The following is a 26031-nucleotide window of genomic DNA, read 5'->3' as shown; positions in this document are numbered from 1 at the left end:
GCTCTGGCATCTGGTGCAGGATCGCTGCGACGAGGAGGGAGTCGCCGTGCCGGAGGAGTGGTGCTGGTGGTGGGCTGACCTGGAGCCGCCGCAGTTGCTGCCACCGCTGCAGGTGCTGCAACTGCTCAGCTGACGTCACATGAGCGTGCGGTCCAGCTGGTTCACCGAGTGGTAGCCGAAGGACGTGGAGGCGGCCACCATGGCGGCAGCCACATGACACTATTTAGAAAAATAGAAAAAGAATAAAATAAAAGGAAAGAAAAACAAGGAAGTAGATGAATATAAAATAGGAAATTATGGAAACCGGAAATGAAATCACAAGGTCAAGAAAAATATAAAAAAAAGGAAAGGAAATTTAAAATAAAAGAGAAAGTCATAAGAAAAGTCGGGAACAGTAAATTAGTAAAAATAGGAAATGGAATAGAGAGAGTGGAGAAGACACATTAAAAACAAAGCACATCAAAAATAAACATAGACGATCGGAAGTGAATGAAAACAAAAGGAGACACGCACACAAAGAGGATGAGACAGAGAGAGAGAAAGGTGGAATAGAGAGGCGAGAGAAGCGTTTAATTAACATTTTGTTGTCTTATTTCGTTTCAAGTGTTTGCATACAATTTGCAGGCAGTGTTTTGTGTCTGTGGGTGAGTGGGTGTGTGTACGTGTGTACGTGTGTGGGTGTGGCTGTAAACAATTTTGCCGTTTCAACGCAGCCAGCAGCAGCCAAACGCGGCAACAAAGCAACATAGTGAAACAGCAACAACATCAACAAGAACAACAAGAACAGGAACAGCATCCAGCCAGAGCAACAATAACAACAACAATTATAGCAAATGGGGGCTATGGGCTATGGGGCGTGGGTGGATGTCAGAGGGGCGGAAGAACAACAACAGCAATAAGACGAAACTGTTGCGGCTTTGCTGGCAGATTTTCTCTTGAATTTCTCCCATTTTTCCCAATCTTTTTTTTTATTTTTCGGATGCAGTAAAAGTCAAAGCAAAATGCATGATTGAAAATAACAAAAAACAATGAGTGTAGAAAGAGAAAGGGCCCAAAAGAAAGAAAAACTAGAAAAAGAGCAACAACAGCCATAACAACAACAAAAGAATGAAAAAATTGGTTACGAAAAGCGGTAGTTGAAATTCCAATTTCTGGCTTTCAGGGAATATCCTTTTTCACTTTTTTTTGGCCCAGGACCAAAGCAAACAATAATAGCAACAATAACAACATTAACAAAATTTGTGAGTATGTGTAAGTGGGTGGTTTTTTATTTTTTGGGAGTGTGTGTGTGTGTGCTTTCGTCTGTGCGTTTAAGGGAATTCCGAGTGCCCATGGAGAATTTTTCCATCTGGAGGTCCTTGCATTTTGCAAGTGGCTGGCTTTTCTTCTATCATAGCCTCATAACCGGATTGGCCCAACCCTCAAACCCACATCGTCTTTGGTTTGCCAATTCAATTACGGGCTTATGGGCGGGCGCCTTCTTGAGCTCGTATAAAATTCTAAAGTCCCCCCAAACACCCACACCCACACCTACACCCATTTGCGTAGCACTTACATTGCGTATACGCCGAGTGGTCGGCTGGTTTTCGGAGTGCGGCCGCAATTAGCTTAAATAATTGAAGAGCCAGACCGGATGGCCCGCTTAGCAGACGCCCCAGGCAATTGGGTAATTTGCAATTTTTATAGTCCTCTCCCCCCTGGGATCCAAAAATAACCCTGGGCGTCTGGGCAAGTCAAGAGCAATGCAAATAATCTCTAGATTGAAGAAAGTTTTATTGTGATTTAGATTGGATAATCAATATATCTAAATAGCCCCTAAAACATTATTTTTCAAACCTTTTAATTGATAACCTTTTCTAGTAATCTTTCTAGAAGTTTATGTTCTTTTTATATGCCCACATTATCCTAGTATTTTTTGTGAGCAGAAAACTTTTATCATTACTGTGTTTTTGTGACTCATGAGAACGCCCAGGGGCTTGTCATTTACATTGCCTACCGTGCTCCGGCCAAAGGTCAATGGAACCGTCAAATTCTGAGTGGGCCTTTTCTCACACAAACTTGTTCGCGGCCACGCCTCTCTTTTGGTAATTTATTGCCTGGCACTCAATAAACCCCTCCGGGGTCGACGGTCCCCGAGTAGGGCCAACCTCAAAGTCTTCTCAAAGCGGCTAAGCTTTTTCGGGCACCCTATCTTGGGCGGTTAACCGGCGACCTTGTCCTGGTGACTGTCACAAATGCCCTGCAAATACCACCCAGACACCCAATTTTAGCCAGGACCCTCGGCCTCGGCCACAGGGACATTAAAAGTTACATGGCCAAGAACACGAATTCCCACGGACTGGAACTCGGAGCTCGGACTTCCGCTTCAATGGCTATGTCACATAATTATAAACGTTAATTTCACGTTCACAGTCAATTAGGGATAATTGATGTTTGCGCAACATTTGTGGTAAATTACATTTTGATGTTCGTCCTGCCCAAGAAATGAGCCATTATCGACTCTGTATATTGCGGATTTATACAGCATTCATAGGCATAGATGGGTATTTCCTCGATTATTGTTCCATTTAGTTTGCCTCAGTGAGCTTTGGCCGGCGACGTGGAATGAAATCAGTTTGATTAATCGGTTAAACAATTTTGTTTTCGATTTCAATTTGGCTTTGTTCTCCCCAATCGTACAAAGCGATCTACCAATAATTGATGCAATTAGCAGCGATTATAGCAGCGGAAACAGTATCAGCAGCAAAGCTATGTTATAAGCAATTTTGGCAGCCGCAATAAACAATTTATTTGGATGCATTCGCTTAGGTATTGATTATTGAATGTAATTTAAAGGTATCAGAATTAGTTGCCTGCCACTGGAATATTCTGCCCTCTCGATTCGCTACTCGAAGGCCCCAAAGCGAAGGAGCTCCGATGCGGGTCCTGGCCTCAGGCTGGCCAACGGCTTCCTCTGCAAACAGTCAGAATCACAAATTCCGGTTTTACAAGCTTACAAATTTATGCTAAAAAGGGGCCTCCCAGATCTTCGTGTGTGTATGCGAGTGGGGTGGGCTGTATTCGAGAATTTGTGTGGACTAGGTCGGACTAGCTGGCATTTTCAATCAAAACATCTTGGCTGGATGCACTGAGAAAAATATACAGGAAAAATGAAGCCTAAAAAATAGCTTTTTATTTAAAATTTTTATAGAGTTTAGAACAGTCTTTATTGAAAGTTTATGAACCACAATCACAATCAATTTTCTCTATGCATGTCAAAATGCTATGCAAATTGGCTGTGCTGGCAGACGAGTGGCAAGTGAGTTTCAGAGTTGATGGGTGGGTGTGGGGAATCCTTTACGGCTCATTAGGAGAACTAGTGGGTGGTCACAGTTGGCCCAAATGTCTGGCCACCCACAGACTTCAGTGGGCCAATTAATCACCAGGCCGAGTGTGCATGCGAAAGTGTGGGTGTGGGAGCATTAAAGTTGAATGAAACTTTGGTGAAGTTAATTTTAAAGTGTCGGCTTGGGAGACTTGCCACAGTCGCAGTAGCACCTTCATGTATTCGCACAAGCATCAGCAACTTGTGGCTGACCACAATGTGCTTGAGGTGGCACAAAGATGGGGCAACAGTGGCCCGGAATTAGGTGCTTTCGTTGGCTCAAAACCACACGCCTGCAATATCCTCCTTTGACCAAAGCCCATTTCCATTTGTCGTACAGCTGGCAAATTGCAAATGCCGGAAGTCGCCTCATTTGTCGAGCAAAAGGCAAGGACCTGCCATAAATTAGACATTCCGCAAATAGCCTGCAACCAGCTGGTAAAATTGTTGCCATATGCATTTGAATGAGAAATTACTTATTTGTATGAATATTTTTGTTTAATTGTTTTTACGTGGCTACGTGGATAATTTATTTCAAAGTGATTATAAATTAGTGCTTAGAATTCCAAATACGGGGCGTATACGTGATATTTTTGGTATTTTTCGGTCTATTGTTAGTATTCCAAAGGGATTACTTTTTCCTTGCGGAGAAAAGACATACCACACGTTTTAAATTGAAATGCTTTTTATTTTTTAAATTATACCTGGCCAATATGAATGTTCCAAGGGTACACTCTATTTCTTTGGTCGAACCAGCCCACGACCCAGCGAACAACGCTTTCAATTGGCTGTGGAAACTCTTGGAAATAAATTGGCATGCTCTTGGGTGTAATTGATATGATGACAGACACACATCGAGAAAGAAAAGCCCGAAAAAATCGAATGGAACGGATACGGATACGGATACGGAAAAGGCACGAGCACAAAACTCCATCTATACCCCCACACCCAGTGCCCTCCTACATCCGCATCCGGATCCGCTCGTCGACCCTGGCCAGACACATATTGACTGTTGATTGCTGTAAATAACATTTTCATCAATACAATTACATGTGGTGTGTGCTTGTGCGCTTATCGCCGAGGCGAAAATTGAGTTGGAAATTTTTAAGTGCAAAAAATGTTTATGGTTCACTTGATAACATTTCTCAAGTATCGAGTGTGCGTGACTCCCCGCATTACCCTCCCAGGCTGTTTCCTGCCAGGCGGCTGCCGAAAAACTTGGGTCAGATGTTGTTGGCCCGAAAGAAAAGTAACCGAAAAGAAAGTCAACACGGCCGTCCATTACAACAACCAGCCAAAAACTATAAATTTCAAAATAATAAACAGAGAACTTGAAAAGAAAAACCCTTTCTGCAATCCTATTAAAAACGCGAAAAGGTCGTACACTGGAAGAAAGCGTTCTTATACCTTTCCAGCTATAAGTTTTTCAGAACCAACTCTATGGCTTTAAAGCACTTTAATAATGACCTCATTGATGCAGATTAAACCTGAGCCAGACTATATATTAAGCTTCTTTCATCTGCCAATGCAATTTTCCTTTCTTTTCTTTGCCAGAAGCTGGTATAAAAAGATCAACAAACACTTTATGGAGGGGAGGGAGTTTGTGTTTCAGGTTTTTCTTGTTTCGCCATTGTGTACACTGGGAAAATCTTTTGTGAGGAGCGACGCCAAAAATAACAACATCAACATCAACAGGAGCAAGAACATGAGGGGAAAAAACGGAAGCGGTGACAAAAACGTTGAAAGGACACATTGTGTCCTGACCGCTTATACAAGTGTGTATGTGTGTGTGTGCTTGTGAATCCGAAGGAGACTTTGTGAAAACTTTCGTTTTTCTTTTTACTTTTCCGTGTTATTTTGTTTTCTTTTTTCTTTCCAGCTTGTCTTCAACAACATACAAAAAAACAACACCAAACAGATACAGGGCTCAGGGACTCATTTTTTGCCGTCGTGGGTGGACATCACTGTAAAGAGTGTGCGTGGTGTGTGTCTATGTGTGTGTGTGCTTGTTTCGGATACAGGTGCAACACATTCAACAGGTGCTTGAATCAGAGTTCTGTTTTCATTTTCGTGTTTTCTTGCAGCAAAGAAAGCAAACTAACCAAACATACGCCCTAGGGTGTTCCCAAAATCTGTGGAAATTTTTGACGATGGCCTGAAGGGATTTCCTTTAACTTTAAATGTCACAATCAGAGTTTAAAGTTTAGTTTATGATTTTGTGTTTAGTTATTAGTTATTGATAGAAAAACAATTAAACATTTTTCACAGCATACCTTTAGGCGCTAATAGAATTTGTTTTCAAATCACCAGAGATTTCAGGAACGCACCAGGACGAAAACGGAAATATAAGGATGTTACACAAACAACAATGCCATGGAAAAGTCAACAAACAGTTGTGAGCAAGTGAGACAGCAGCTGTCACAGACAGAGAAGGCAACAGCAAACAACAAACAGCACCAGTAACAGTAACAGTAACAGATGCAAAAACCGTACAACTGAGAATGGAGAAGGGAGAATGGGTGCCTTTGATAGTTCCCTCCAAGGACTACTTTCCTTTCCCTTTCTCCATTCAGCAGTGTGTGTGTGTGTGAGTGACTTTTGGAAAAATACAGCAAAAGGACACAGACAGTGGCTCAGAGACACAGACACAGACAGAGACAGAATAGAGAGTGAGCCAGACAGACAGACAATGAGAAAACAGGGCACAAGTCGCTTACCTTGCCATTGACTTACAGGACAGGGGTCGGAGGTGGGCGTGGGAGTGGACGTGGACGTGGACGAGGGCGCCTTAATCATTGTCAACTAAATCTACGCTAAACTATATGTAAGTCTGCTCGCAGGAATTGTGCCGCACGTGCTGAATGCCGTGCAGCGAGCAGGTCGAGTAGCAGCGCCGTGTCGCGAATCTCTGCAAAAACCAAGAAGGACGCGCAAAACGCGGCCGGAATCACAATCAGCTCGATTTGCCAGGCCAGACGGAACGATACTATATAGGTATATGGAAATATATATGGGTGGTGGGTGTGTGAGACGACACGGTAATGACATTCTGGCTCTGATGACATGAACTAAATTTAGCGTATATTGGGGGGCAGGAGATCTATTTTTGAATGAGTGGTTCTTAAAGTGTCACTGGTTGATTGGAAATTTTTTGGCGCACCAACCTCCCAAGACTTGAAGCAAAATTATCCTTAAAGTTTTAAATCAAAGTTAATTTTCAGCGCATTTTTCCATTAAAGCTTTACAATAACTTGCTATTATATCAGCTATTAAGTCAATTATGTTTTCTTAAAACTTTAATATTTGCTTAGGATTGGCTTAACATTTTCTTTAATTTTACTCCGCCAGAATGACGCTATTATGTTCAAGTTTTCCCTTCAAACCAAACTTCTCAAAGCAGTTTGTGTGCCAATTCAAGAGTGAACTTTGCAACATTGGCCGCAAAACTTAGACAAGTTCAAGTTAGACAAGTTCGACTGTATTTCCGAGCCAAACACGTGACTACAGCTCAGGGGTAATTACTTACAGCCATATTGACATGCCGTACCCCCAAGGACTATAATAGAGCCACCCACCCGCGGGCGCAGTGCTCTAATTTGGGGTCGAGTCCTTTTAGGTGCAGTCAGAGTTGCCGAACATTAGAAAATGATTCATTAAAATCAGGAAAGGATTGTGGGGGTCGGTGGGTCGACAGGTTGAGTGATGCGACGCCTGATGATTTATGCACGGATGTGTGTGGTGTGCCAGGGGGCGAGGACGAGAATGAGTCCGGGGCGGATGTCAGGAAGTTTTCATGGTTGTCTGCCATGTGTGAACGGAAGTCGGTGGGTGCTACGGGGGGGATTATGGGCCACCTTGAGTGGTAAATGCCAGTTTTTTTCCTGTATGCATATTCATTAAATTTGTAAATTAATTTGGCCGTTCGTTGAGCTTCGTATTTGGAGCATACAAAAGCGTAGGCGGCCGAAACCTTTTTACTTCTCGCCCTAAAGAACAGACGATGCACCAACAAAACTTTAAAAACTCCACCCAGACCGTGACTAAGAGAAGGAGTATCACAAGTCGACGTCAGCTGAAATGGAAGGTATTCATCTGCAGGGGGAACGGGGCAACTCACCTGCGATTTTGACCGCATCGTGGGCTGGTATTTGCGGCGGATCTTTCGAGGACAGCACATACACAGCAGTCGCACAAAGGCCCTGAAAAAGAAGCCAGTTAAAAGGAGCAAGACACGCTGAGGTTAAGCCAAAAGCCACAAAAACGCAGAATTAAATCAAATAGCTTGAAGTTGGGCTTAGTAAATATATCTTGTGGTTACCCGAATGTGGGTTCCATACAGATACTTTAAAATTAAACGCTCAAGCCACTATCTCTGCCAGTTTTTAAACAAATATTCTTTTATTTTTGTGGTAAATAAGACATTATATATCCTTTACTTACCTGCGGAAGTCCCTGCTCCAGCAGGCGTAGATGACAGGATTCATGCAGGAGTTTATCCATCCCAGCCAAGTCACAATTGCCGACACGATCTCCTCGTGCTCGATGCACTCGATGCAGAATCCCGACAGCAGGTTGACCACGAAGAACGGCAACCAGCACACGATGAATACACCCATCACGATGCCCAGCGTCTTGGCCGCTTTCTTTTCCTTTGCGAACTTGGCCAGTTTCCGGGATAACGAGAAATTTTTGCCCATGTGTCGATGTCGGGCCAGTCCGTTGTTGTGAAGCGCGGATAGAGGTTCATCGTCGGGTTCCTCTGGAGTGGAGGTGGTTGTGCCTCCGCCGTGGTTGTGATGATGGTGATGCGAATGGGAGTGCGAGTGACTTAGGGATCCACCACCCCCGCCTCCTCCGCCACCTCCTCCTGCCACCTGGTTGGCCTGATCGCGGGTGGTGCCGCCTCGATGGATTCGCAAGGTGAGTTGCAACTCCCCGGAGGCCATCAGTACTTGTTTGGTGCCAATTTTCAGGGACCTCGTCTGAATGACCGCCGCCCTGTAGATCCGGCAGTAGGTGAAGACCATGACTAGGAGCGGCAAGTAGAACGAGATCGTCGACGAGAAGACCAGGTAGCCCAGGTGCTCGGTGAAGGTGCACTTGTAGGCCGGCATTTCCCCATCCCTCGCCGCTCGCCACCAGACGATGGCCGGGAAACTGATGGCACTGGAGCAAATCCAAACGGCGGCTATCAGCCCGGCGGCCCTTTTCACGGTCATCCGCATGGGATAGCTGAAGGGATCTGTGATGGCCCAGTATCGATCCAGGGAGATCACGCACAGATTCAGGATCGAGGCTGTGCTGAAGAGCACGTCCAAGGACCTCCAGATGTCGCACCAGTCAGTACCAAAGAACCAGGTGTTTTCCAGCACCTCGTACAGGGCGGAGAAGGGCATGACCACCAGACCCACCAGACAGTCGGCCACCGCTAGGCTGGTTATGAAATAATTGGTGGCCGTGTGCAAGTACCGTTCCCTGATGACGGCCAATATAACCAGAGAGTTGCCAAAAACGGTGGCGAACGAGAAGAGGAACAAAAAGGCCAATAGCCCCACTCGATCATTGGGCAGAGCCTCCAGGAACTCGGAGAGATCCGGTTCCGGTGTGGTGGAGAAGCCCACTCCGCTCGTCGTGGGGCTCAAGGTGGTGCTGGTGGCATTGAGTGCTCCGCCCCCTCCGAGTGACAGCTCCGTACTTGTGGGCGCACCGTTGAAGTAAAAGTACACGTCCTCGGATATATTGTAGCTGCCGAAAAAAGGGGGCATCTGAGTCGGGGCTTGAGCCAGATTCTGGGCCTGGCTTTGATTGAAACCATCTCCGCGAAGGAGGGCCAACAGGGGGACGGCTCCTTCCGCTTCCGGCGACTCATTGTCCTCCACCATTTCTGCGGAATGCAATTCAATGCTGTGTCAGTGCAGCTGACGCGAGTCCCTGTTCCTGTTCGAGATCCTGTTCCTGTTTCAGCTCCTGTTCGTCCTGCTGCTGTTGCTTCTGCTGCAGCTGATTTTCCACAGACAGTCTGCGGCTGCCAGCCAAATTAATGAAGCGCATTTTCACGTCCTTGTCCAGGACTCGCCGCCGGGCTGCCAAGCTGTCGGCGAAAAGAAAAGGATACAGAATCGGATGAGCACAATGGAATCAGGCCAAACTTGGTAGAAAGTCTTAATTGAACCCATTTCAAACAGAGTGGCCATAAAAAATGACACCCATAAATTTCAGTCACTTGTTTTAAAATAAACGCCGGAATTCTGATGAAAAATCTTGATTCTTTTGACGGGCTTACTAATCCCTGTTTTAATAATATTTCCAAAATAAAAGGAGTCTTAAAATTATGATAATTTTGTGTGGCAACTTTTCTAGCAAAGAACTTAGATTTTCTTTTCAGACTTTCAGAACTTCAGGAACACAGGTTAGGACCAAGTTTTGATTTTAATATTTAATCAACTTTTGGGTGATGCGATAAGACCTTTGCATTTTCGGCTCCAGAAACTTTTTGGCGAGACTTTGTCTCTAATGAAGCCATTGTAATTGAATCGCTCGCAGCGCCGGCTATAAATTTCATTCAATTAAAATGTTGACTCGCATCCACAGGTAATCGAGTCAAGCAAATTTCCGAGGCATAAAAGCTAAACAAACACATTAATTAGGGGATTTTTTGGGCTGCCTCGAATTCGGGCAGCTCTCACCTGCCACCAGGCCACCAGACCGCCGCGGCCCGAGAGGTGCACAATTAATTGGCAAGCAGACACGGCAGTTGCCACGAGCTCTGGGGCACACTGGTGGATACTTGGTGTATCTGGGGAGGAGCTGTATGCGAGTGTGTGCGCCACACAAATAAACAAATTAAATTACATTTCAAGTGCCAGAGATGACAGGAAGTCAAGCGTGCGACTACTAGGAACTCGAACTCGAAGGCTCCAAGGACTGGAATCGGGAGTTAAGGTAGCGGGAAGCGGGGCCGGATGACAAAGTGGAAGTTGCTGCCTTTGTCAACGGAATTTGACAGAGGAAGTCAACAACTGTGCGGCGCATTATTCAAGAGTTGTTGCCTCTGTCAGCGCAAGTTGATTGCTAAGCTCTGTACTTAATGGAAACAGGCTGCGACTGTCTCCAGTCTGGATTGCACTCTCTACTGGCTACTCCTTGTCGTTGCGTTTCGAGTATTTCTTAGAATCCTGCAGCACTTATGCAGCAACGTCCTTGCTGCCTTGTAGTTGCCATTCGCTCAAAGGATACATTTTAGGAAAAGAAATTAAATTAATAGCGAATATTTGTTAATCTAAAGATATTTATCGAGGAATTCCAGGGCTTTTAGAATCTAAAATTTAGATATTGTTTCTCTATAAATTACCAATTACATTCACTTTAAATGTCTGTATTAAATGGCAATCAAAAAGTTTTCAAATATACTTATATCTGACATTTATGTAACCAGTCAACGTCAATGCCTTTAAAATGTGGCTTCATTTACACATTTCTCTTCCTTTCATCAGCTTTTGAATCATTTGTTTTCCGGCTATATTTTGGGTTATATAATGTTCATGTTCGTGTTCTTGGCTCTGATTATCACCTGTCAGAGCCAGGCCGGGAAGAAAGCCTGCCCGTACCCAATCGGGCAGAGCAGGCCAAGAGCTGGCGGCGCCTCGTGCCCCATTCCATCTGCTCATTTCCGGGCCGCGTACGCGCTTGCATGCCATAAATTCTGTTCCCGGCTGTTGTTGGCTTATCGACCCCCCTCTTTAACCCCACACCCACTGGTGATTGGCCACCCCGCCCCAGAGCTAACCAAACAGAGTCCAGGGTTCTCCAGCCAAGGCTGACACGTTTATGGCTTATGTTTTCTTTAGCCACAGTGCTGAAACAGAAACATCGTCTTTTCTGCGTTTTTTGTTGAGCTGTTTAGCACAATTTCCTGGCACATTTCTCAGCCGCACTGGCTAAAAAAGCAAAAGCATTTTTTTCACTTACCCGACAGCCTGATGAGGCTGTTGATGTGCAGTAAGTCAGAATGTGAGCCGACATAAAAACAGGCCAACCAAATGAGCAACAAGAAAAAATATGAACTACACTTGGGGAAAGCATTATCTTGAAATTATGAAAATGTACCACAGATCCTCTTAAACTTTTAATTAATTTTTTCAAGAGATTACTTTAAGCCCTGCCTTATTTTGATTACTTTTCAATGTCAGATTAATAATAAATAATTACCATGATTTTCCATTATTTTATTTTTCTTTGGCAATTATTTATTTAATGCCATTTTTTTTCTTCGTGGAAGGACGAAATTCATATGAATGCGTGGGCGGTGGCCTGCAGCCTTTTGGGCTTCATGCTTTTTTTTTGTGTCTGGGCCGAGAAATTTAATTGAGGCAACCTTTAAGGTTGCTGGCTGAACGCCAGGTCTGGTCTCTATGCAAAATGCTTTCGACCAGGCCAGCAATTTGTATATGTGCGAAAAAGCCTTTTGACCCTTTTCAGTTAGCCGAATGTTGTGTTGTGCTGGGATGTGTGCGTGTTTGGCTGAAAAAGGGCAACCGGGGAAAGCGGAAAAGGGAAAAGCGCAGGGGCACCGAAATGGAAATGGTTAAGTCATTGAATGGCCTCATGAAAGTTAAGCAAAATGCTTGCAGGCTGCTTGTCTCCTCGCCATTTGTATGCGGGTATACTAACTTGGCCGAGATGTTTGCCAACTCGAAAATGAAGGGAGTGATTTCCAAGAAAAGCGGTCGGCAAAATCGTGATCAGCATGCATGCGTCGCCAAGCAGAGTTAGTTCGTAATTTCCACATGAAATTCATAAATATGTCGTAGAGAGTATTTCAATTTTACGAAACCCCGGAGTCCAATCTCAGAGTCCTATTTGGTTCGCCCCAAAATTAATTCCGTGCAATGTAATGTAGCTTGCTGTACACAATTGAAATGGATTTGGGACAGAGACCCACTGCAGCATCGAATCAAGTAAAATCACAACATTACATTTTACATTTTGAGCCAGTATGGGACCACAGATTCCGCTCTTGGCCATTTGGCATTTTTGGCAAGCGTGCCCTGTCTGTGATTGTGGGTTTGAATCCGATTCTGTGTATCGGTTCTGTGTGTCTTTGAAGGTTTCTATTTCGATGTCAGCTGCAATAACAGTCTGTGAATTTAAATGGAAGTCAAAACAACAAGAACAGCAATTCCGGCCCAACTGACATTCAATAAAGTGCTCCGATTGCTCGCCGCCGGCCATTTCTTGAATTTTTATGTGAGCCGTAATTATATGAAGCGATTTTCCATGTCGCATTGTTGCCTATTGAATTATTAAAACTTCCCAGCCAGGGCGATGTGTTTATTGAAATTGCCTGCCAACTGACACCAAACAAAAAAAAGGAAAGAAAAGCTTAGGGAAATAGGGGACCCCAGCAGACTCGACTCAAAAACAGTCAAACTTCTTTGGCCTGAACTTGGCAAAATCTTCAAAAACTTTATGACATTTGGCTTTAAGTTTTGAAGCGAGATTAGTAAAGACGAGTCTGCTTAAGGTTACTTAAAGCTTACATCAGTCAGTCTAAAGTCCTTTTCGACTAGGATTTTTGAAAAATATGAAATTCTCTATTCAACAAACAAAGAAACTAGGGACAAACTATTATGGTTTTATGGACGCTTCACTGTATCTCCGGTGAGCTTCTACAACTGTTCCGCTAAGTAGGCAATAGAGTTTTTACGGCCCGTCGAATCACTCCCCTGATGTCAAGTCATATACCCCAGCCTGACATCAGTGCCACGCCCCACTCCCGCCGAGGAAAAGAGGCCTAATGCCAGAATTTATTAGTGGTGCTGCCATTGTTGTTCATGTCGATAAAAAGACAGCCAAGTACCGACATGTGCATGTAGGCCTCGGATCCCCAACATCCATTAATTTCGTGCACTATCACGGAATTGGAATCGCATGGCATAGACCAGATAGAAGAACTGAGACCCAAAACCCAAAACAGACACCGTGACATTGAACAACCTTTTCGATTCTCCTCATTTTGTTTTTTTTGACGGCGTTTGTATTCAAATTAAGTTGAGGCGAGCTGGCGGAATATAGACTGCTATCTGGCGGTAAGTATCGGTGGCACCCACTCAGGAGCTGAGCGATAAATCGCTGCCTAAAATCTTCCAAATTGCTCCCAGAGCGTTTTCAGGGTTTTCGGCATTTTCAGGTAAGCCAAGCGAAACAAAGTGAAAGTGGCCGGAGAGATGGCGAGGCTGGCGGGGTGAAAGGTTCGAGTGGCTCCCCACTGGCGTCCAAATCTTTGACAATCTTAATGCGAATCCAAGTCAAACACACGCACTCTGGGGAGAATCGGAGATGGGCGGAGTGAATTCTTTCTTTTCGACTAACCCGAGTGCGGCGAGGCACTAAAACGACGGTAAATACAGCGAGTTAAGGACTAAGGACTCAGGACTCAGCCAGTCACTCAGTGAGCCAGTTGGGTTCCGATTTGGTTGGGTCCACAAATGAAATTTAATCACGCGCGTGGCAAAAACGTTCTCCATTCAAAGCGCCCGATGTTTGCTTTATTTTCGGCTTTGCAACTTGTGCTTATGCCCTCCCCAGCTGATTTGATAACACTCCTTCGGGTCTCCGGTTCTAAAAGTTCCCCTCTAGTTCCCGATGGTGCCATGTCGCTGGGCTGCTTAATTATGTCACAAATATTTACACCGGTTGCGGAGTGTCATGGCACGCAAGGAATCTAGCGAAAGCAAACAGAAATCAAATGAAACAATCCTGCCGAGGGGTCGTCACCGCTTTTTTCTGCCTTTTGTTTTTTCGGTTCGACTTAGCTGGTGTTTTTTTTTTTTTTTTTATTTCTTTTGGCTTTCGTTGGTTGAGGCAATCAAGGACAAATAAGGACAGCAGTGGTGGCCGGCATGAAAGTGGATTCCACGATAATGGCTGGCATTAATTTGTGGCTCACACAGACAGAATCGACAGCTCAAAGTCTTCCCTTCACGACTGGCACCCAAAAAACGGTGAAAGCACGAAATTTGTCCATATAGTATAAACAAATTGTGCACTTGAAATATTATTGTTATTTGGATGATAAATTAAATAAATAAATGGAGATATTTTTTTAGCGCTCAGGGCCACAGTGCGTATACGTAATGTGCCAATGAAAGGAAATTGTCTTTTAAAGTTTGAAACTTTGTTTTATGAATTTAAGAAATGCTTAATGTAATGTGTAATAATGTGTAATTTTTTTTATCTAAAATACATATTTATGGGTTATATATTAAGACTTTTTTTAAGGTTTATGGTGCGTATACGTAATGCTCCAATTCAAGATTTTCAATACAACGGTGCGTATACTTTATGTACTTATTGAAGATAAATTATGTTATTTACAATGATCATGATTCCTTTTTTTGAAGTTTTTTGTATCTAAACTATTATATTTTTCTAGACAATTCGAAACTACTTTTCAAGTGTAGGCTCCCCCCTATCGCTCTCTCGTGCTAAGTTGTTATTGTTGCGGAAATACCTTTGGCATGTTAAAAGTTATTGCCAACTCTCACACACTCACACATGCTCACCGGCAGAGACACATTTAACGCGCTTGTCACGCAATGAATAATGATTGGACAGAGCGACAAGCGACAACAAATAGCAAAGGCAACAGCCACTGGCAGCAAGGTGAATGACAACGGCAACATCCAGGCTTTATCCTGGCATTCAGGCATCCTGGCCACTGATACCAGCGTCTGCCGCCTGTCAGCGGGCCAATCGAGCATTGGGCATTACTTTAAGTGGCATATTGCTCATGCGACATGTTGCCTGCCACCCTGGCGCAGCATGTCATCCAGCATCTTGCCAACCCGCTCCACAGCATGTCGTGATTAATAATTAAATATTGTCACAAATGGGAAGTGGATCGAAACAACTTGGAATGTGTTCTGGCACAGAGAAAAAGTTCTAGTGAGAAACAAGTTGTTCTGTTTCTGTTTACAAGAAATTCTTGGAAGGCAAATGGGAAGTTTGTTAATTAATAAATTTGTTAAGCATTCCTATTCCGCCCTTAAAAATGTTGTTTATAATTGCTAGTAATTTTTTTTCACTGTTCACTGTATCCTGACAAATGAAGTTAACGAACGGACATGCGGCAAACATGGAATGTCCTGACAACTGCGAGCGACATGGAATGTAAAACGAAATGTGAAAGAAATCAGCTAAAAACCCAATATCCTGACGTCATTCCACGGATAGGAAAAAAAACGCCAACTAATCCAAATCCAAATCCAAACCCAAACCTCGTGAGCTGTCGAGCTCAGCACACATGAGCGAATCATTTGACCAAATATTTGCATAATTTGAAATCAATACAGCGCAAGCCACGAGTCTGAGTTCATGGCATTCGGATTATGATTAATTTGTTGGCAACACGGGGATGCTGCAATAGGGAGTTTGTTTCGTTTACAATTTCTGTAAGCTTTCGTCCTGCTTTTTTATTCCGTTTGCTGTGCTAGTTTTTCCCCGAATCCATAGTCGGGCAACTAACAAACTCCAACTCCTCTCGACTTCTGCTCCAGTGACTCTAAGGATATAGGTTCGCTTTAGTTTAGTCCATACCTCCCTCTCCGGACTACTACTTCCTTTCATTTCGTTTCAGGACATCAGAACACTCACGCACGCACTCATTTCATTTGCTGCTGCCACATACTCTAGGATACGACAGCCTTGGGGGCCCAAAGGACATATTTAAAGTTAGTTTTTGATGAGTTGGCATGAGTTTTATTAGCGGCGCCCAAAGTTTCCCTTTGACGAAACAACTCCTCACATGCCGAATGAGGCAGCTCAATGAGCATCGGGCTCCTAAAAGCCATGGGGTAATAAATTAAAAATGTATCATATCAAGACGCTCGAGTGTTGGAACTTCTGGGAAATCTGGGAATGCGGGGGAGTCATCCGATTGCCAAAAGCTTAAGGGTTTTGCATAATTTTCGAGGGACACTCGCGCTGGGGAATGAATTCCAGTCACATGGCCAAATGAGATATGTGAGTGTGGTGCCTAATATGAAAATAACATAAAGAACTCTGTCAGCGGATCCTCGAGTAAATATGAGAAAATTACAAATTGTCTACACGCGCCATGGGCGTTCCCAATTTCAGTTTCAATACGGAAACGGAGACCGCTAGCGATGCGAAGGATTCAAATATTTAAAAACTTGTCCTACGACTATTTAAAATTAATATAATTCATTTACATAATTTGACACATTTTTTCTCCCAACTAAACAAAGAAAAATTGGTGCTTTTCAGGAGTAAACCAATCATATTCTATTTCAGATTTCGATTTTGGCGTTAAGCCAAGTTGGCAACACTGCTTAGCCCAATACCAATACCAATTCCCAAATGGCCTCGGCACGTGTGGCTGTGAAACAATTCCAGTTGCAGCCCGGATAATTTCGATATAATAACAAGATGGCAAAAGTCACGTCGTTAAGGGGTATGAGGCCTCCACCGAAGTAAAAAAAAATAAGTAAAAGCGAATTCATCAGCGGGTCCTGTCAAAGACGAACTGAAATATTGACGCAGGACTCGCTGCCGCAGCCAAGGAAGATAAGAGCCCAAAGGAAAAAGAAAAGCAAAGGCCGCAAAGACAAAGGACACAAGGAGTTGCCCTCCGGCAGATGAATATAGAAAGACAATGACACGGACTACATTACTTTATTTTTCCCCATATATACATATTTTTTTTTCTGTCTCTGCTTCCTTGAAATGTCTCACTTATCGACTGTTCCTAATGGCCACGCAAAACGGCCACTTATAGTTTTATTATTGGCTCGTATCAATTTTGATTTGCTGGCTGCCGGGGAAAACAATTTTCTACGAATAATTTGCCAGCAATATCTGTGTGGGCGTGTGGATAAGTATACCAATGGGGAGTCCTAAATACACAGAAATAAAAAGGGGGTACTCTAGTTTTTAGAGAGGTTTAATTATGAATACCTAAGCTACATTTTTCAGAGTAGTTTAAATATGTTATGTATTTTAAAAATGAATTTCGGGAGGAAAAAATGCATTACTACTGATCTGCTCTTTAACAAGACTTCAAAGTAGAATCGGAATACATCCTACATTTATTGAAAAAATGTATAAATATGCTTATTATTTTGCCCTCTGTATGCTCAGCACTAAAATGATTTATACAATAAACGTCATGCTGGGATATCCTGCACGCAAGTCCTGTCGGCACATAATGCACTCCACCAGCGGATTTCGCCATGTACCATACTTAGTTACTCCAGACAGCCAGAGGCCTTGGCCACTTTGCTTTGGAAAATCTCTTAGCCGGCGGCTTATCGTGTTTGTGCCAGTTTTTACTTTAATCGGAGCATGGACATCTTGGCCTGGCCAGAGCACTGCGTGTGGGCAGGAGCGAAGCAAAGCAAAGCTCCCAGAGCTTCCGAGTGACATTCTAATCAAGTGCACATTAGCATGCTGGAAGTGGAAGTGGTACGAGCATGCAGTATTCAGAAGTGGGTTAAGATGCGGACCCACATCGGAGTCATGCAACATACGGTTTCCTGGCACGATGCCTGCAGTTGATTAAGTTCAGCGCACACACTATTACATTTATTTTATGGCTAATTAAGTCACAAAATTAACATTAAATGGCAATCTGGCGCTGCACGGAAGCCGAGGCAAGGATATTTCACATCCCGACACTATATACTGCCAGCTGACATTTTGCAAACTGCGGAAGACAACTTAAGACTGCGCCGCGGACCGCCGAGGTAGGTGGCTGCGAAAACTCATTTCAAGATAATTAGTTAAGGGAAACGTTCTTGCCACCACCCACCTGACATTTCATATCCCCCAAAAAGCGGGGGCGGGAATACGGCATAAAGTACGCTTCAGTTTTCAGTATTTCTCATTTCGTTCGGCGGCGAAATAAAAAATGAAATGAAAATTGCTCATAGTCACCGGCAATATTCCTTAGCCATCTCTTTTTTTGCCAACTCAGGCAGTTTATTAAAGCTTGGCGCCGGGGCGAGAATAATACGTATAAAATATATATACAAGAGTATTAAAAGCCAACTGAGCAAACGCTGCACAAAAAGCAGCCGGCGTTAGCCAAAAGCCGGAGGTAGAACCAAACAAAAAGGTGAAAATTAGAAATATAAATATGTATATTTATTTATGGGTGTATTTATGGATGGCTGGTATATATGGCTGGGAGTGTTGGAGTGGGTGGCTAAAAACAAAACAAAGTCTGAGGCATGGGGCATGGGGCATGGAGAGGGCACAAAATCTGCTTGGCTGAGCTATTTGCAATCATGGGAAATATTATTTTAATTTTGGTGTAATAATTTGCAGGAGAACATCATTTTCATAAGCCCTCGCCCCCATCCTGGCCAGGCGAGAGCCCTGAAAACTTCCTCCTCCTTGTTGGCCCCTTTTCCGCGCCAAAAAGAGGCCAAATGCGAGATGTCTATCCTTGGCATGAAATGAAAATGAATTTAAATACCTGAGCGCGACTCGCGCCGACTGCCGCCTGCCCCGGGAGGCTTGCCACTCCGTCCCCAAGCCCCGCCGTGGTCCACCTGCTTTTCCGCATCATAACGGTACCAGCAGCAGTAGCAGGAAGGCAGGAAAACACGCATCTACATCCATCCAACCTCATCAGGACACCAAAATGAAGGGGGCAGGGGAATCACCTAACACCTCCCCCTCTGTGGCTGCCACCGGCGAATTGTCATTCAAATCTGTCGCATCGCCCACGGGATCCAAGGAGGGAGGGGTGGCAGGAGTGGAGAGGTCGGGAAAGAGGAAGGGGCGTGGCAGGGAGAAGAGGCGTGTCAAGCACGCAGCTTACTGCAAATTTTATTTGTAGCTGTAATTTTGAGCGTTTTGCGCTTAGCAAGTGCCTGAATCTGAATCTACAGATAAAAAAAAGTTTCAATATACTTTGTATTTCATTAAACCTTATGAGAAGTTTGTGAAATATTCTTTACAAGAATATTCTATCTTTAAATAAATATAGTTTCTATATTAAAGCCAATAGTTTCTGAGCAAATATCTGCAAAGTTACTTGAAATGCTATATTTATTCTCAGTGTATAAGTCCTTCTCATACCTCTATATTTGTGTGTGTATATTTACAGAGTCATTGTGTTTGTATTTTGGGTGTGTGCGTGCCATTCATTATTTTCAATTTTTCAATTCACAAAGTTTCCATTGCCCATTTCTGGCTGTTTGTAAAGTGCTCCGTCCCTAGCCGAGCCAATTTTCGTAAATTTTTTGCAATTTATTACGATTTTCGTTTAATTTCGTTGTCGCTGAGCATCTCAGGCCCCGGGGCAAGCCTCCACCCTGCCGCATCCATGTGGCAATTCAAATTTGTGGCATAATTTCTGGAGTGAAGTGAAGAGAAAGTACGGATGAGGGGACTTGGGCGGTTTAGATTAGCAAGACCCAGGCCACTTCATCGATTATTGGCTGTTAATTCTTCTTGTTGTTGGGTGGGCGGACCGAAAACTTTTGCCCGCCGCCGCCGAAAAGAAAAAAGTCAATTAGACCAATTGAACTGGCGCTTCTTGAAATTGTAAGCCTCCGCTTCTCGGAAGGCCCAAAGTTCAGGACCCGCAAGTTCAAGCGAGAAATGGGGAAAAAAATGAACGGACAGTTCTAAGTGACAGCACGTGTTGGGAATTAGTTAAGTAAATGCAGGGACGACACTCTGGTCGATCTTTTTTAAGTCCTGAACGGAATGGAAATGAACAACCAGAGGGCGGCTCCTTTGGGAAATTTCAAATGAGGCGGCACTGTAATAGAGTCCCATTTGACGGCCGAGAGACTCTCGTTGGGCCCAATAAAAGTCACCCAAGTAGGCAGCATTCTTCATACGCACTCCCATTTACGATAACTAGCCGGATCACATTCTCATGTATCTTTACAGGCATTGTCTGATTTCTCTCGGCTTACCTTGAGGCTTCAAACAGACTTCCGACGGCCGTATCAATTTCTCAGGCCTCAATCCTTTTTGGCCAAATGCCCAAGTCCTCCAGCTGCTACATTAATCATCCCCAGTTGGCCAGTAGAGGCCAACCACAAAAACAAAGCCCACACGGCACTCCCCACCGGCCCCTCTCGTAGTGCGACAATGTGTGTGCACACGTGTGTGTTTTGGCCAGGTGAGTCTTGGGCTGCCTGTCATAAGTTATTAACAAAACGACCCTTTAGCCCACATACGCCAAAGCAATTCGTAAAGTGCCATCACAGGCTTACTCACACCCACACATATGTATGTACGTACATACCTATATCCTGACTGCAATCCAAGACAATACTTTAAAAACACACACAGGAACTGAAAAGGATACACTTGAAAAATGGTTATGTTTGGTGTTTATATTTGAACAATCTTCCAAGCGATACAAGGTTAAATCGATTTCATGGATTATGCCATAGAATGGCAAGAATAATGAAATTTAAAAGAACTTCCCAGTAATTTTCCCCAGTGCATTGATTGAACAAACTCTGGGAGGCAGTGAAAAAGGACCAGCGTCAGTTACATTTTGTTGAATTTTTGTGGGGAATTTCAAGTTCGTTGCATTTTGTTACAATTTCTCCGCCCAAGAAGGGGCAGGACCAGCGGCCGCCGGACCAGGGGCAATGTGCAACCGAAATTATGACCACTCGGACCCAATTTACTGGCATTGTGCCAAGGCCGATGACGTTGCCGTCGCTGTCGCTGTCACAGTAGCTGTGTTGCGGCTGACAGCTCATTGGAATTTGGAATTTTCATTAGTGTTACAAGTGAGCCGCCATTGAGACGGGATTCGAAAGTCGCCAAGCCAACAGAGACCAAAAACATTCAACAAAATCGGCGACTACGACGAGACGACGATGGCAGCGACTGCGACCTTTCAAAATACAAATATTCACGCATTGGACGGGGTCATTTCATGATAAATATATACATCTATAGTATAGCTATAGTATAGTAAGGATAGCCGCAGTGTGAGTGAAATATCCAAACAAGCCTCAAGATTAATGTGCTGCGGGCAGTGCAAAAGTTTTCGAATGTTTGGCATTGCATGCTTTCAGGGGCGTTGCTAACAGCACTCATATGGTCCCACATTCGGATGAAAGAACTTTAAAGCGGCCTCAAATTGTTGCACGCTTTAATTAACCCTTCATGGTGATAAGTTGCCACATAGCCAAGGTCCTTCTGTCACTTCAAATATAGGCCAAAATATTTTAGGGCCACCAAGTAGTTGTGAGGATAAAAGACCCACTCGAAACTCTTCGGATTTAATCCTTGAAAGCAAAACCTCTCTGAAATATCAAAGAAATCACATTTTGTTGTTTATTTATTTAAAGAAAAATATATTCAAAATAATGATCCATACTTTTTATTGAACACAAAAGGTTTTAAGTTAAGTCCGCTTACAAAGTACAGCTTCCACTTTCGTGGCCAGTCCGCTTTCGAGTGTGGCGCTAATGTGCAAAACTATTTAAGTGCCCCGCCCCCTAACCGCCTTCACCGCCTCCCGATCTCTCGTCCTGCCAATGCCACACATTGTTGCAAATTGCCGCTTGCTTCTACCCGTTTTTGTTGCCTCTGTGGTAATTGCACTTGCGCTGGTTTATTACCCGCACACAGCCATAAAATGTAATGCACATCATGTAAGTACTTAAAATATGGAGAAGCCTCCGCCGATGCGTAGCCCCAAAAAAAATGTCGGACTACTGTCGGTGACAGTAAACTGTACAGACACGCATATATATCCTTATTTATAATTTGCAAGGAGCGAGGCGGTTGGCAATCGCTCATCCACGAAATACTGAATTATTCCACCTGACGTTTCGTCGCCGTTTATCGGGGATTTTCGGTTTCGGCAACACTAAGCAAACAAAATGTGAAAGCGGATTTGTGTGTTTTTGTGTGCGCTGTTGTGAATGTATTGTCCTGAGTCCTGAGTCCTGAGTCCTCCCTGAGTGCTTCGTTCATTGTTTGTCTACGCAATCAATGAATGAGGCGAAAATATAGCTCAATACCCATACTGCTCAAAGAACTTCAACTCATACTGCTCTTCTTGTTCGAAATATTAAGGATAATAATCGACTGAATAATATTCAGATTAAGAATCTGACTCTTTTTTAATTAAAAACTTCAGCTTTCTCGATTTCCTTCAACACAGTAATTTCAATACCTTTTCTTTATTTTGTTGGAGAATTTGAGTTCCCTGCTTATTCCCATTTGTGTGTTGTGTGTAAACAATTCCTGTGTGGCAAATGGATTTCCTTTTGTATTATCGAAAGCATTTTTAGCATACGAGTACTCCCCACATAAGAACACGTAAACATCCGATTCGTAAACTATTTCAATTACAAAAGCAGCGGAGGAGGAACAAGCACTGCTACCTGTGTACCATGTGTATTGTAAGGAGAGGCCTGGCAAATGGGGCTTTTCTATTTTCCTTAACCAGAACACAAGTGCCGTTACATGCACGAGGATACACAAGGATATATGTGTATGTACGAGTATGTGCTAAGAGCAGTGGGTCCTTTGCTCGCTTCTGAAATATTTATATGCAAATAAATAGTTTAGCGAGCTATCAACTTCAACACGGCTTGTGTGTGTGGCGCGAGCTATTGTCATTATGCGTAGCGTACATATATCAGTGGGCGGTGCTCGGCGGGGGGCGTGGCATAAACAACAGAAAACACACACACAGCTGGAGCAGATTGCCAGCGAGAATCCTTCGAGCCTGGCGTATTATTACCCGTTAATGGCGGGTGGCATTTAATTGCTAATCTATTAGTGTGAAAACCCAGAACCTTGAGGTGTTACGGTTGAGGCGCCCCCGATATAAGACATGCTCGTTTATTGCGTCAGGTCATGTGTGCTGTCTGCCGAAAGCTTTTGGGGAGTAATTTGATTTAATTGGCTGGAATTTGTCTTAATTATAAAATCAATACGATAACAAATGTTTTGTGGAATTTGCACAAGAATGAGCTCCTTAATTAACCAGGTTTTGTGCCTGTCTGTGTCAATTCAATGGAATTTGCGTTTATGCCAAGATGTATGTTGGCCTTTGTGTGATGTGGGCTTATGGTATTTCCCAGGCATTAATTGACTGTAATGAATTTTATTGTTGTATGCCAATCACGATAAGAGCAATCCAAACAAACCCAGCCCACAAACTATAAAAAAAGGAAAGAAAATATTAAATGGCCGAGTGTAAAAAACGGAAATAAAAATAAACAAAAGACTTTGGAATAGAATTTGCATCGCTTAAAAAATAAGGGAAAATTGTGTAAAATATTTATGCGACGGGAGCACACACTCGTGCAAACATAGTGACTCTGTTGACTTTCATTACCTTGCGCAAATAGAGGGAAAGTCATTAAAATTTTTAATGAAGAAAGTTTTTTTCTTTTGTTTCGCGTTGTCACCGTCATCGTCCTCCTCGTCACCGTCGTCTTGGCTCTCGACTCAGCCGCCGCCGCCGCCGCCTCAACTTGATATTTAAATTTTGTTTTGTTAGCAGTTCTTCGCTTTATTGTTAACAACAATCGAGCTATGGCAGCATTAGCATCCGCATTTATATCCCCCACCCCCAGCCATACGCCAGAGGCCCCCATCCCAACTCCATCCATAACTCCTGGGAGTGGCGCATGATTTATTAGAGCGATAAAGTGATTAAATTAAAATTGATTTATATGGCCAGGCGGAAGGGAAGCCCGCTGCAGGCGACAACTACCAGACAGACGGATGCTGTTGCCTTGCTCGTGTCCTGATTATTTTCCCTGGCTTATTTTCCACAAACGGAATACAGCCTCCCTTCTAGAGGCGGGAAACTGGGAGGCAGTCTTGGTCTGAAGTAAAAACTTACTAATTTATGCAAAACAGGCGGTAACGACAGGAAATTCATTGGGGTGGGACCAACTGCTTGAGGCTTCGAGCCGGGACGACATGGCGTATGATTAACCAAACGGTTCTTGTCCTCGTCCTTGTCGACCTTGTTGGCCCCGATTCTGGGACTTTTTTCTGCCTGCCTCTACCCCTGCTTTACATTTAAATTACCAAACTAAAAAAATATCACTCGGGGCTTAATTTATTTCCCGCTGTGCGGTCATGACTCCTCCCACCTCTTCGCCAAAAAAGGTCCTTTGCTTATCCTTGGCAAATTGTGTGTGTGTTTGGGTTTGTGGCTTGCTTGTGCTGGTCAAAAAGGCAACGCAACTAATTTTCTCAAAACAAATAAAGTAGCAAATAAATAAAAAGAAAACTGTCAAACTTTTCTTGGAACTAGATTCGATCGCATCCCAGAGGCTAATTCATCGCTTAGCCAAGTTTATTGGATTTCCGCCCAATGGCAATTTTTTTTTTCTTCAAAATTCTTTCCAGGAGTTGCAACAAATTTCGATCGTATTAATTTCGATCCGATATAATAACCAAAGATGCTTTCAATTGCAGAAAACTCCACTCACCGTCACTTTTCGATACCGACAGGATGCAGTTTTGTTGGCAATTTTATCGAACCACCGCCCGAAGGGGGATGTCCTTCTTGCTGTTTGAATTTTCCAGAGAGTTTTATTTATTATTTCTTTTTTTTTACTTTATTTTCTTATATGGTGCTGTCGCCTGGACGGCAGTTGTGGTTCCTGTACTGACGTTGCGGTCCAAATTGAATTTCACTTGGAAAATAAACGAGCATGATTAATCACTTAACGAAGCCAGGACGGCCAAAACCGGAGCAAGGATAAACCCGTCCGAGCCAAGCCTGACATGGGTGAGTGCGGTATTCCGTTAACTCGCTTACTTCAACTGATTCGATTTTACAGATTCCGGTAAACTCATAAAATATGCTAAAGTTTTCACAAGCTTTTAAGTATCTTGATAATGATTTATTATTTTCTAAAAATTAAAGCCCATTTCTTGGTAAATATTTTTGAATAGTTTGAAAGAATTGGGGTTAACATGTTTTACAAAATAATTATTTCTAAGAACTTATATTTTTTATCAAAAAATTGTTTCGTAAAATGATTCTCAGTTTGAAATTGTCCAAAGATAACATTTGAATCTTATATAAAAATATATTAATTATTTAAATAAAAAAAAAAACATTATTTTCAGTAATTAATTTTTATGTCAGACAAAAATGGAGTTACGATCATTTTCGGTTGAATCGGAATTATATTAAAGAAGTTTAAATACTAAATATTTATTTCCACAAAAATTTAAAAAAATTGGAGTTTAGAAATTTTAAGAATCAATTTTTTTTTAATAAATTTTAAGTTCCAGCCACAACTTTAAAACATTTTTGAAAGTACATATATTCATTTTCATTTCCGTACCATATATTGAATCACTTTTGTTTTTTTATTAAAAATTTTTGTCCATTCATTCACTGGCTCAATGGAGACGCGAATTTCATTCACAAACAATTCGATTTTGGCAATTCGCGAGACAAGACCAACGCGACCAAAACGCCACTTGAAGACTCCGAGGACCGAAAAGTACAAAGCTGAGCAGAACACACGCGACCAGGACCTGCCACGAAGGCTTACAGTACTGGAGTGACGAGCGTGTTCGGCAAAGGACTTCGTTCAGCGCTGAGTGGACTGACGAGCTGGAGGGAACGGCACCCGAGGACGATGATGGCAGCTCTGTGTGCAAGAATC

The 26031-nt window shown here is 43.2% G+C and overlaps 1 protein-coding gene across 3 annotated transcripts; it reads right to left on the bottom strand.

The window, feature by feature from the left end:
• On the bottom strand, nucleotides 1-26031 carry LOC6505530 (dopamine receptor 2). Of its 3 annotated transcripts, none has more exons than XM_001964716.4 (5): nucleotides 25705-26028; nucleotides 24838-25044; nucleotides 7805-9455; nucleotides 7482-7563; nucleotides 1-219 (listed from the first exon to the last, which is right to left on the bottom strand). In XM_001964716.4, the coding sequence occupies exons 3-5, from the start codon at nucleotides 9244-9246 to the stop codon at nucleotides 136-138; spliced, it is 1608 nt and encodes a 535-aa protein (XP_001964752.3). In that variant the 5' UTR covers nucleotides 9247-9455; nucleotides 24838-25044; nucleotides 25705-26028; the 3' UTR covers nucleotides 1-135. The 3 variants fall into 3 exon arrangements, with proteins under 3 accessions (XP_001964752.3, XP_044570251.1, XP_032312382.1); XM_044714316.1 differs by having other exon boundaries at nucleotides 79-6272; XM_032456491.2 differs by having other exon boundaries at nucleotides 79-7563; nucleotides 25705-26031.

Source organism: Drosophila ananassae, chromosome 2L, assembly GCF_017639315.1.
Source record: "Drosophila ananassae strain 14024-0371.13 chromosome 2L, ASM1763931v2, whole genome shotgun sequence".
NCBI lineage: Eukaryota > Metazoa > Arthropoda > Insecta > Diptera > Drosophilidae > Drosophila > Drosophila ananassae.
The sequence above is the reverse complement of the archived record's forward strand: the minus strand, read 5'-3'. Positions and strand labels throughout refer to the sequence as shown.

Excerpts from the sequence above, each read along its gene's own strand:
- LOC6505530 (XM_032456491.2), bottom strand. The coding sequence starts at position 9,246 with ATGGTGGAGGACAATGAGTCGCCGGAAGCGGAAGGAGCCGTCCCCCTG. Across the intron at positions 7,564-7,804 it reads TGGAGCAGGGACTTCCGCAG|GGCCTTTGTGCGACTGCTGT; the intron begins GTAAGTAAAGGA and ends CTTCTTTTTCAG.